This window comes from Calidris pugnax, unplaced genomic scaffold (genome assembly GCF_001431845.1).
Source record: "Calidris pugnax isolate Ruff unplaced genomic scaffold, ASM143184v1 scaffold252, whole genome shotgun sequence".
NCBI lineage: Eukaryota > Metazoa > Chordata > Aves > Charadriiformes > Scolopacidae > Calidris > Calidris pugnax.
The window spans coordinates 4,626,217-4,638,349 of record NW_015091118.1 but is presented as its reverse complement, the minus strand read 5'-3'; the positions used below and the strand labels follow the sequence as shown (position 1 = coordinate 4,638,349).

The following is a 12,133-nucleotide window of genomic DNA, read 5'->3' as shown; positions in this document are numbered from 1 at the left end:
TGTGCTGGCGTTAAACCTGTTAGAGCAGCCTCCTGCAGTCAGAAAGGAGTTGTCCTGATGTAACTGAGCAGCGCCTGGACCCGTCCTTCCTTTAGAAACAACACAGCCCTGCTGGCGTATCCTGCTTTTTTTTTTTTTTTTTTTTTTTAGGGGTATATGTGTTAGTATATTAGCTGTACTTATGCAGGTTATTCTTCAGACCTTGAAATCTGTGGGTGTGTGGGCACATATATCTTCATCTCTTAACTTATCTATCCATAAATAGACAAGAGATAAGTCGTAGCAGGTTTAGTTATAAAGTAGAGCTGGTTGTGGGCTGGGCAGACTGAAAGTCTTGCCTCAGAGCTGTGCTCCACTGTAACCTGGAGAGTTTCTTCTTCCCAGTGGTAATGATGGAAAGCAGGAGACATGCTTCAGATTTTATTGCCCCAGAGGCTGATCCATAGTGCAGTGAGAGGTTGCCACTCTGGAGCAAGGGTGGCAGAAAGAAATTTTAGGTTCTTTTTGCTATAGTTCACAGATTTGCTAGAGTTTGTCAGAACCTTTAGAACCAGATTTTTTTAGGCGATTAACTATTAAGAAATGCAGATAAACACTTGATAAGGTTTCAGAAGTATTTTAAATACTTAATAAAATTGTAAGTCCTACTGATGTGTCATCTCTTGAAAGTGCATTAATCATGTAGAAATGCGTAGCTTGGTCTAGACAGGACAGTGAATTATTTAAGTCTAACATCTTTCTAAATAAATGATCCATTGTGCGTTGGGGTAAAAGGGTTCCTCTGGAAGTGTGTAACAAACTATGGAGACCTACGTACGCTTTGGTTTAATAACTCCAGTGTCTCGTTTTATTATCCTGCTGGATTTGACAGCTGCGGTGCGAAAGCAAACAGTTTTTCCTGCTTCCTGAGTGGCATTATTGACTTTCAGCATTTGTTTAGAAATAACCGTTCTCAAGATTAATAAACTCTACCATAAAAGTGAATAAATCTACTTTATTAAGTTACTGTCTGTAATGGAGAGAAATAAATGACACAAATTTATATTTTCCAAAGAAAAATAGAGTGATTCAAGTAACTGCACCAAGCATATCCTTAAAGTTCTTGGAAAACAAACACACACAACAAAAGTGTAAAAAGGTAACTTACTATTCTGGAAAATGTAATTATTAGTATTTAATAGGAACTTTTAAACCAAAAGAGTTTTCCTTTTTAATTTTCATTCTGGAAAATACAGGAATTGTGGTAGTGGAAAATAAAAAGGGAGCTGATTTGTGTATGGTCGAATGGGACTACCTGTTAGCTGCCCCTGGAACTAGAAGAAGTTACAAAAATTTATCAACCTGGACAAGCCTGCCCCTAGCACTACCATTCATAGTCACTTTGTGGTGGTCTGTCATTTCTTTGGCAGTTGTGGAAGCTTGTGACCGAGTAACGTGGCAGATCCTGCCAGGCTCACGTGTGTTTGGTGGACAATGCTGTATTTTACAGTTTAGTGCCTTCTGGAGGAGTGGTGGGAAGGGTATTTATAGGCTGAAGCTTGGGGAGTGGTGAAACAGGTATTTCTTTCTGTGGTTGAGGGAGTAACTGAGGGTTACACAGTGAGCTGCTTCCTGAACCAGCTGCAGATTCTAAAACTAATCAGTGACAATGTTTTCTTTGTAACTAGTTTTTTCTTGAGAGCCCTGGTTCAGAACTCTGAATTGGAAAGCTCTGCTGTTCAGAGATTTGGTCGCTGATCTTGTCCCATGAGAGCAGCCACAGGTTGGTTAGGTGACAGGGCTCTCCCTCTGGATCCTGAATATGGCATTCTATAGCCTGAGAGAAAATATTAGCCTAAGCCCACATTTTAGGCTAGCATAAAGATTATGTGGTTCTGATTTTCTCTTGTACAGCATTCAAAAAAGCTGCTTTTTAAATTGAATCTGTATCCCTCTTACAGCGGGCACTGGGTTACCCTCTATTTAATAGACACATTTCACATTTCTCTGCGAATCTTGTGCTGTGTTTCTGGCCGTGTTCTCTGGAGAAGCTGTGACTGAGCAGTGAAGTATCTGCAAGACCCGTTTTGCCTCCTGCTTTTTGCCAAGCATTTAATATACGTGTGAAGTGGTGCTCCAACAAGATCTCTATGTTCCTTCTCCCATAAATGAGTAAAAAAACAGCTGGTGTAAACAGTGATAAACTATATCCTGTCCCCCAAATCTTTTTATGCTTCTATGACAAATCCAATTCTACTCAATTACACTGACTTCAAAACCCTCCAGTTAAAAAAAAAAACCAAACAAAACCAGACTGTACTGCTAAATTGGATTTGGAAAAGGGGTTTCAGATAGAAGTTTGTCTGGGAGGTGACCTCCAAAGGAACAATGGGAGATTGTATTTGGCTTTGTTTTTAGTATCTCCTTTGCTTTTAACTTGCTGTGCAGCCCTGGCAAACTGCTTTGTCCTTTTGCCTTTGTTTCACCCATAAAATGAAAATGACGGAGATCAGTTTTTTATCCCTTGTGGTGCTAAGACGTTCAGTTAATTTTGGAAGTGTTAATTGCTTGAACAATATAGAAAAATTAACTAAAGTTCTTGGTGAAAATTCATTTCTTTGCAGAGCTTTTGAATCAAAAGATTACTTAAGTGTGCTATAAAAGCTTTACAATAAAGTACATTTAGTAACAGTTCAAAGGTTTCTTTGGCAGTATGTCCATTGATGTGGACAAGATACTGGCAATTTCTAGGAGACTGAAAAATACACGTGAAAATACAAAATTGGAAATACTGAGCACATGATTGTTTTCTGGCTGCTTCTGCTTAGCTATGCTTGAAAGAAGCATGTTTAAAGAAATGCCTAAGATTCTGCCACCCTATTAACTTTTATTGACAGTCTTCATTCATTTCAACCTGTAGACCAATGATGATTGTAGAATCACGGAATGATATGGGGTTGGAAGGGACCTCTGGAGATCATCTAGTCCAACCCTCCTGCCTAAGCAGGTCCACCTAGAGCAGGTTGCACAGGAACATGTCCAGGTGGGTTTTGAATGTCTCCAGAGAAGGAGACTCCCCCACCTCCCTGGGCAGCCTGTTCCACTGCTCTGCCACCCTCAGAGTAAAGAAGTTCCTCCTCATGTTTAGATGGAACTTTCTATGTTCAAGTTTGTGCCTATTTCATCTTGTCCTGTCACTGAGCACCACTGAAAAAAGACTGGCCCCTTCCTCTTGACACCCATCCTTTAAGTATTTATAAGCATTGATCAGATCCCCTCTCAGTCTTCTCTTCTCTAGACTAAAAAGTCCCAAGTCCCTCAGCCTTTCCTCGTAAGGAAGATGCTCCAGGCCCATAATCCTCTTTGTAGCCCTCTGCTGTACCCTCTCCAGCAGTTCCCTGTCCTTCTTGAACTGGGGAGCCCAGAGCAGGACACAGTACTCTAGGTGGGGCCTCATCAGGGCAGAGTAGAGGGGCAGGGTAACCTCTCTCAACCTGCTGGTCACACTCTTCCTGATGCACCCCAGGATGCCATTTTTGGCCTTCTTGGCCACAAGGGCACATTGCTGGCTCATGGTCATCCTGTTGTCCACCAGGACTCCCAGGCCTTTTTCCTCAGAGCTGCTCTCCAGCAGGCCAGCCCCCAACCTGTACTGGTGCAGGGTGTTATTCCTCCATGGGTGCATCACCCTACACTTGCCTTTGTTGAATTTCATCAGGTTCCTCTCTGCCCAACTCTCCAGCCTGTCCAGGTCTCACTGTATGGTGGCACAGCCTTCTGGTGTCTCAGCCACCCCTCCCAGTTTTGTATCATCAGCAAACTTGCTGAGGGTATGTTCCATCCCCTCGTCCAGGTCATTGATGACTATATTGAAGAGGACTGGACCCAGTACTGACCCCTGGGGAACCCCACTTGTTACGGACCTCTGACTAGATTCTGTGCCACTGATCACGACCCTCTGAGCTCTGTTGTTCAGCCAGTTTTCAATCCACCTCACTGTCCATTCATCTAACCCACGCTTCCTGAGCTTACCCTTGAGGATGCTGTGGGAGACTGTGTCAGAAGCCTTGCTGAAGTCAAGGTAGACAACATCCCCCCCTTCCCCTCATCTATCCATCCACTCATACACCGAAGAAAGCTATGATCATGGGCAGGTTAGGCTGATGTGTACTGAAAGCAGAATGTAGGTAACTGTGATATGTAACAGAAACTGGTACGTGTGCAGAAAACTTTCACTTCTTGCATGTAGTGACTGCAGAACAGCAGCTGCTCCTTTAAAATCGGAGGGTCCGTGCTGTTGGGACTCCAGTTTTCTATGAGATACGTCGCCTTGTACATCAAGCCGCTTCGTGAATAAAACTTTAATGGGGTTTTTCAAAGTATTTTTTCTGATGCGTTGCTTTTCCCTCGTTACCAGTGATAGCTCACGGCTTTCAGGTGAGAAGGCAATTGAGTATGAAATTGGGATGTTTTGTTGCATAAGTGACACTAATAAAATAGCCCAATGTTGCAGAAAACCAGATACTGAGAAATCCGCAGCTTATACCTCCCTAGGACTTGGAAATAAATATTCAAACCACCATGATAAATGTACTTAGACACCATTTTTTTACCAGAAAGGATGGTCAGGTACTTTACCCAAGTGGATTAAGTTATAATAGCGGGGGCTGTATAAAATTCACTGTCGTCTTCCTTTTGGGGTAAGATGCTTGGGTAGTGTGGAAGCCCTTGCAGTGATAAAGGAGCACAGTGAGGTTTGAAGTGGTCTAAAGTTGGAATAAGGAATAATGCCAAGAGCACATGCTTACAGTTGTTTTTCTCAGTTGTGAGGCTGTGTGCTGTGCTGGGGTTCAGACAACTCCAGTGCGAGCACTCTTTTTACCAGAGTGTATAATGACAAGAGAAGGGGGAAGGGTTTTAAACTGAAAGAGGGTAGATTTAGATTGGACATGAGGAGGAGTTTTTTTTAGGCTGAGGGTAGTGAGACGATGGCATAGGTTGCTCAGAGAAGCTGTGGATGCCCCATCATTGGAAGTGTTCAAGGTCAGGTTGGACAGGGCTTTGAGCAACCTGGTCTAGTGAAAGGTGTTACAGCCCACAGCAGGAGGGTTTGGAATAGCTGATCTTTAAAGGTCATAAACCTTTAGAAATTTATATTGGGTTATGTGTATGGACTAAAAAGCTTTGAATATAACCTCTTTTGGTGGAGAAGCTGGTTATCTTTCGAGTCAGTTGCATGATTGGTTGCAATCTTGAGGAGTAAATTGTATTGTGAAAATCCTAAGTGAAAGATAATTCTTAAAAACTGCATTTGCTTGTGTAGACATCTTCTTAAAATTCAAGTTTACTATTACCAGTACCAGGTAGAGTAGTAGTCTACCACCCAAGTGTCCTGCTTTTTCTCCGGGAGGCTTTCCTGATAAGTACAGTGGTTACTGATATTAATGGAGACATTAATGGAGAGGCAAGTAATGTCTCTTCTGGTATTCTTCAATGTTTTGAGTTCTGTAAATAATGTAACAGTTGGGCAGAGTGTGCTCTTGCACACTCAAAAATTACTCAGTAATATATTTTTTTAAATAGAAAATGTTAGAAACACAGGTTTTTCTTTTTTTTGTGTGAAGATGATGGGAGTTGAGACTAACTCAACACTTAATGAATGGATACTGTGGTAGGCAAGATAAATAATCTTTTCTGTCTTGTAGGATTTGTTTTGCTTAACTGTAGTAGTTTAAAAATGTTTGTGATTTAATCAAGATTAAACTGGCGTAAGCTGTTGGTTTTGCCTGAAAGGCAATTTTGTTTGCTACTGGTTGCTTGCTGTTGCCTGGCGCTGTTATTTCACTGGGTGATGGAATTGCATTTGTTGTTGACTGTGGTGGTAGTTTTTGCTACTTTAAAAGGTTCATGCAATTGCAGCTTTCAAAGTATGCAGCCTAAGTCCTTCATCTGGTTCTCCAGTCACTGGTGAGATCTTTCATGGTGCCTGTCTTACCCATCCATTTTAGGATGAGATGACTGAGTGCCCTTGCCCACCACTGATAAGAGTAGACTAAATGCCTAGTTTTGCAGTAGCTAATGGCAGATAAGATGCATCTAATCTTTTTGTAACAATGGGTGACTTTTCTGTTTTGCCTTGTGTTGGATGAGCATACAAAATGATCTAAACATCAACATTTTTATGATACAAAGTTGGTTTTTGTAATGAAAAACTGTAGGGTTTGGCCATGATAATGATGATGATAATGAGATGGTGTGCCACTTTAAAGAGAGAGAATTTCATGTGCAAACTTGTGCTGTACATACCTATCTGCCTAAATCAACTTTGTAGTTAGTAACACGTGTAAAAAGCATGAGAAGTTTGAGTCATGTTTTACTTCTAAACTAAACTATAAGATTGTTTCTAGTGCTAACCTAGTGTTAACTGTTGTACAGACATGGAAGTAATGAAGCCTTTAATTGAAGAACAAAATTCAGATGGCATCTCGGATGAAGAGCATGAAAATAATTTCCTGCCAGTTGAGAAGCATTACCAGCTGGATCATGAAGAAGGCATTACGTATGTATTACACTTAAGTATCAGCTTGTTAAAATTTGTTTCCTCCAACCTGTTTCTCATGAACGGTTCACTGAACTCTTATGTGATTTTCTTGCACCTGCACTACGGTTTTGTGATTATACATCAGGACTTTGCAAAGTTCTGCCGAAAAGCAGCCCATTTTGAGTAGGTTCTCTGTTCTGTGGAATTTAACAGTGTACTGGACATAAAATGTTCCAAGGTACCCATTTGTAAATCGATGGGGTTACTGAAAATCAAAGCACTATTTAAAGAAAGTTTTGATTGATTTTGGTTTTTTTTGTAAAGAAACTTTAGAAGACTTTAGAAAGTTTGTAAAAACCTTGTGAAGCTTTGGCTGTCAGACTTGTGATTTGCAGCTGGTAATTGTTTTGAATGTTATTTATTCCAAAATAGTGTTGATGAAACTTGGTAATTTTGACTTTGAGGCAAAAGGACAATAAAATTACACAGAAAATAACCTTTCATGAGCTGGAGGAAGGAGCTGAGGATTGGACTTGTATGTTCTATTTGAGGGACCTCACATGTAAAGATGACCAAGAACATTATTTGGACGTGCTGGACATTCTTTAAAATAGCCAGACCACCTTAAAGTAGTTGAAGCTCACAATTTATCCCTTTATTAGTACATGGCAGAGGGTGTGGTTTTGGTTTTTCTTTTTTCCTGCCCCCCCCAGCCCTTGCCCCATCTCCGTGTAATTCTGATATGCCTTTTTATATTTTTATCTTCAGATTTATTCAAACACTTACACATCTTCTCAAGGGAAACATTGGAACTGGGCTTCTTGGTCTTCCCCTTGCAATAAAAAATGCTGGCATTGTGGTAAGAATTCAATTATTTTTCATAGATTAGAAAAATTATCTAGTATGATCTACAGATGTGTATGAGCCTGAAAAGCTAAAATCTCAGTGCTTTTTGTTTCTCACTACCAACTTCAACAGAGTTGTGCTGTATTTTTCCTCTTTAGTCTGGTGAAGTTAGTACTGAAGATTGAGTTGTTTTTTTGGTTTCAGGTTTTTTTAAAGTTACTACTTCATCCTGAAGACTTTATTGCATGTGTTGTATTTTTGCTTAGCTGAAGTATTTTTTTGGTGAAAACAAAAGCTTTGTCAGAAAAAAGAAACATTTTTATTCACTCAGACTCCTATGGGGTCTCATGGGAATTGTTATTATGGGATTGTCTTATCTTTGTCCAAACTTCTCTGGAGCCAGATTGTATGTCTTCGGGTGCAGCATCAGCTTGTTAAATCAATCTTGTGTTTGTGTAGAAACAGGGTATAGCACAACTTGTTTATACCAGTAACAAGCAATGCTTTTCCTAAGGCAGGGTAAATTTAATTAAGTGAAATTTTCACTTTGTGACCAAATAACCCTGTAGTTCTTTATTATAGAATGTTCAGTTTAAGAATGAAAGATACATGTGAAATCAAGTGCCTTTTGTGAAAACTTTTGGTCAAACTTCTACTCTGACACATATTATTTACTTTGAAAATTATCTGTAACTTGTAAAAGTAGAAGTTATTAGTAAAGTGTGGTTTTGTGGGTTGTTTATTTTTTTTTTTTGGTACTGCACGTCACCAAGTCATCTAACGTAAGGGAAAGAAACTTATTGTCGTTGCAACTGTAAAGTAGTTGAAACCATTCTTTCAAATTGTGTGGTATATGCAGTCTTCTCTCTTGACAAATTTTTTTGGTAAATATCTTAAAACTGTTGGAGGAGTAAAGCTGTTCACGCCCATTTGTTTTTTATGGCTTGATCACCCTGAGTAGCCTTCTGTCAAGTAGTGAGCTAAAAGTAAGGAATACCATAAAACATCAGTAGCAAATCCCCCTCTGAGAGGGGAAAACAGTTCCGTTGCATAAGGTTTTTAATTCTTAATCTATTTGCTACAATGTGAAACTTCTGCATGCAAAGATTTTTCACCCAGCATATTTTCATGAAAAATTCTGTTTATCTCTCATGACCTCCCCTTTTTTTTTTTTTCTCCCCATACCAGATTGGACCGATCAGCCTTGTGTTCATAGGAATTATATCTGTTCATTGTATGCACATCTTGGTACGTTGCAGCCACTGTCTGTGTCAGAGGTAAATGTGGAAATATTCTGTTGCTGAGTTTGAGTATTACTTTTTTCTTTCTTCTTTTCTATTTCTAATTTTTGGCATACAGAATGTCCTGATGTTGTAGCAATTTCTTCAGATAAGGATCTTGTACTTCAAAGAAACAACAGGCAAATTCTTATTGTGCAACTATAAATTATAGATGTACTATAAATGATAGATGTGCTTTGTGTAGCACTGCTTTAATACATTGAAAAAATTATTTTTTCTCTGTTCATACACAAAATTAAGTTGGTTTAACTTGTATTGCCTGATATCCTGTTCCCTGTCTTATCTGGCAAATAATCAGATCTTCCTCATTGTGGTTTTAATTGCTAAGCTTCAGTCCATTAGCCTTTTTTCATAGCTATCTTCATAGCTCTGAATCTTCATAGCTTTCAAAAGTGTCCAATTTATAAACAGCCAGTTTATAAATACTTTATAGGAATAAAAGATAAACTAAGAATTGCTGTTAACGTCTTCAGTGATTATACACAAGCTCTGTCTCTTTGGATTGTGACAACTTGATTATTCAAAATTGTGGTGCTGAAGGAATGTTTTAAAATAATGTTAGTCAGTGGCTAAACACTAGATATCCCTCCAAGAAAGATGTACAATACTGGAGGGAAGCAGTTATTCAAATTTGATGGAGTATTTTGATTAACAGTGACTTTTATTAAACATTTTACTTTAAAAGTGTTAAAAGAGAAGCAGAGGGAGGGTCTTGTATTTGAACAGTGCAAGGAAGTTTTTGAACTGGATTGAAACATAAACCCGTTCCTGTCCCTGCAGCTGGAAAAACTATTTTATCATTTTAACATGATATTGTACTGTGAAGGGATCCTGTCATTCCTGAATTCTTCACTTTTTCCTCTGTAGTTTTGAATGGCCCTTTAAGAGGTGCATAAGACTCAGGTCACTGAAATAATTGCGATTGACTGCTTGCCCAGGATAATCTGTTGAATTCTGTTGAAGTTCTTTGTGAATTTTAAATTTGAGATTCATTTCTTAAGCTGATGATATAAGAATCTAATTTTTTATTAATTTATCAAGAAACTTGTTCTGTAAGAAACTTGTCTAGTACTATTGAATTAGGAGGAAGCAGCATTGTGGCTCACATGCTTGTAGAGTGCTCAATAGTCCTTCTTGGGGGAAAGAAGCCCAAACAATATGTCTAAAATTCAGCAGCTGCAGAGTGGTGGCATAGGTGATTACTTATTATAACCCTGGGAGGTCATCAGCATTTTCAAACTAGGGACTTATGCCTTCATAGTTTCTAGAAACTCCATTCTTTCTTTACTCTTTGATTTCAGGATGAAAAAATCCTCACTGGGGTATAGCGATACCGTTAGTTACGCCATGGAAGTGGGGCCTCTGACTGCGCTTCAGAAACGAGCTTCATGGGGACGGTGAGTTTGCATTAGAATGTAATTTAATTTAATAATTTTCCTGTTAAAAATTAATGGCTACACTTGGAATTGTTAGGAGATTTCCGTTTTACTAAGAAGTTATCTGCTTTGAGAATGTGTTCTCCATGCTTGAAATATTTTTATGCAGTGTTACTTGTTATTTCCTGCAGCCAGCTTGTAGTGGTTACATGGGAGGACTGAGAGTGTCTCTCTCTCTTAGGCATTTAAATTTTCAGGTGCCCAAGAGCTGTGAGGAGAATTCTGTTTAGTCATAGAGGAAGAGATAATGTATAACCAGAAATGCGTTCTGTAGTGTCTAATGTAGTGAAGTAATTAAGTTTTCATTCTTTTTTACCATAAACACATTTCTCTGCATCAGAGTTCACCGTTTAAGCAGGTTGATGCTGCAAATGTGACTTACTTCAGTACGTTTATTCTGAAAGGAATCAAAGCAATTTTTTGATTCCTGTTTAAATATAACATACAAATAATAGAGAGGTATTTTCTATATTTTGCAATAATGTCACACAGATATGAATAGCTTGTTTTCTCTCTTAAATACTTTATGCCCTTTAAAAAATACCATTATTTTTTCTTCGCCATATTTGCTGCTGTATAGCTGTTTATGGAGTCCATGGTATGACTACACAGTAGTGAAACTCAAACTTAGACATGTTATTCAACATTAATTTAAAGTGCTTTTTTTTTCCTCATTTGAGGAGGAATTATTTTTGGTCCTGTTATTTTCAAGGATGCAGCAATTTGTATCATGTAGCATTTTGGCTACTGCTGTTTTCAATAAGAAAAAGGTGAGCTACTTTTTTAAGATCTTGTGTGATGACTTTGTAGGAATGGAGTAGAGCTCAATTAGAGGGAAAATTGGTTTGTAGTGAAATATAATGACAATTCTGTAATGCACCAAAGAGTTGGAAGCCACAAACAACAATTTGATTTCCAGAGACACTGTGCTGCAGCAAATCCATTCTCCAAGGCAAGATCTCTGCTGTATGCCTGACTCTAGCAAAGAGTTTCATTACCGCCTGTCCTCAGGCCACCACCACGTATAACATTTTTCAAAACAATCTGAACCATAATTTGAGATACAGCGTCTGAATGTGTATTTGGATACATTGATATAGACTCACTTAGTAAGATGTGAAAATGTTTGTTATCTTGAATTGCTGAAATTTAGGTAGCTTAGACTGTATGACACGTTTCATCTCTGGTCCTGGAGGAAAACTGCTGTTAGGGGCTAACGGATGCCAGCAGAATTTATGTGTGCATTGAATATGTATGTCTGTTGTTTAGATTTTGTACCACGTTATTAAGTCTTTGAATTTCATTTTATGCCACTTTAAAATATGAGTACCTCCTTTGGTTTTTAAGGTAACATTCAGTAGGCATCAAAGTTTCTCAAAAAAACCCCAAAACCACATACAAATCCACTGTATAAGAGGAGCCTTCATTGCAGTGCTCTTGAGATGAATGTGGCATTTGAATCTAGCATTTTGACTACTGTGAAAAGGAGCAGTCATTGCATATTAGGTAGAAATGGGTAAATTGTTTGGATCCTAAGTATGATATTTGTTTGTTTTTTCTTCCTCAGGTATATTGTTGACTTCTTCCTAGTGATAACGCAGCTGGGATTTTGTAGTGTTTATGTTGTATTCTTGGCAGAAAATGTGAAACAAGTGAGTAATGTTATTGTATGGAAACAGTTATGGGTTCAGATTCATTTTTCCTCCCTTTCATTTCCTATCCTTATGAAGTCCAACAGAACTACGTGTAAAATGGAAAGTTGAGAGATGCATGGAATGAGTTCTGCCGCAGTTTCCACAAAAGAGCTTTTGGTAAAAAGGAGCAATGTACAAAGTGAACTAAATTTAGATCTTGTGCAAGTGTTTTGGGCTTCATTGCCCTCTGATTTGTTTGGTCAATTTAAAAAATAATTGTGGAAATGATAGAAAATGAGGTGGAAACTGATCTAGGAGCCATTTGTCCCTGAATTTTACCATTTTTTTTTTTTTTTTTTTTTTTTTCCGCGCCTTTTGCCTATTTTTTTTTTTTCC

At 38.5% G+C, this 12,133-nt stretch overlaps 1 protein-coding gene across 3 annotated transcripts in view; it reads left to right on the top strand.

Moving 5' to 3' along the window:
• SLC36A4 (solute carrier family 36 (proton/amino acid symporter), member 4) overlaps positions 1-12,133 on the top strand; it is an 87,445-nt gene that overhangs the window by 807 nt on the left and 74,505 nt on the right. For all 3 annotated transcript variants that reach the window (XM_014958361.1, XM_014958360.1, XM_014958362.1), the window contains exons 2-6: positions 6,415-6,538; positions 7,289-7,379; positions 8,555-8,643; positions 9,969-10,064; positions 11,671-11,755. In XM_014958361.1, the coding sequence (XP_014813847.1) occupies positions 6,415-6,538; positions 7,289-7,379; positions 8,555-8,643; positions 9,969-10,064; positions 11,671-11,755 (485 nt within the window). The remainder of the gene's footprint in view (positions 1-6,414; positions 6,539-7,288; positions 7,380-8,554; positions 8,644-9,968; positions 10,065-11,670; positions 11,756-12,133) is intronic.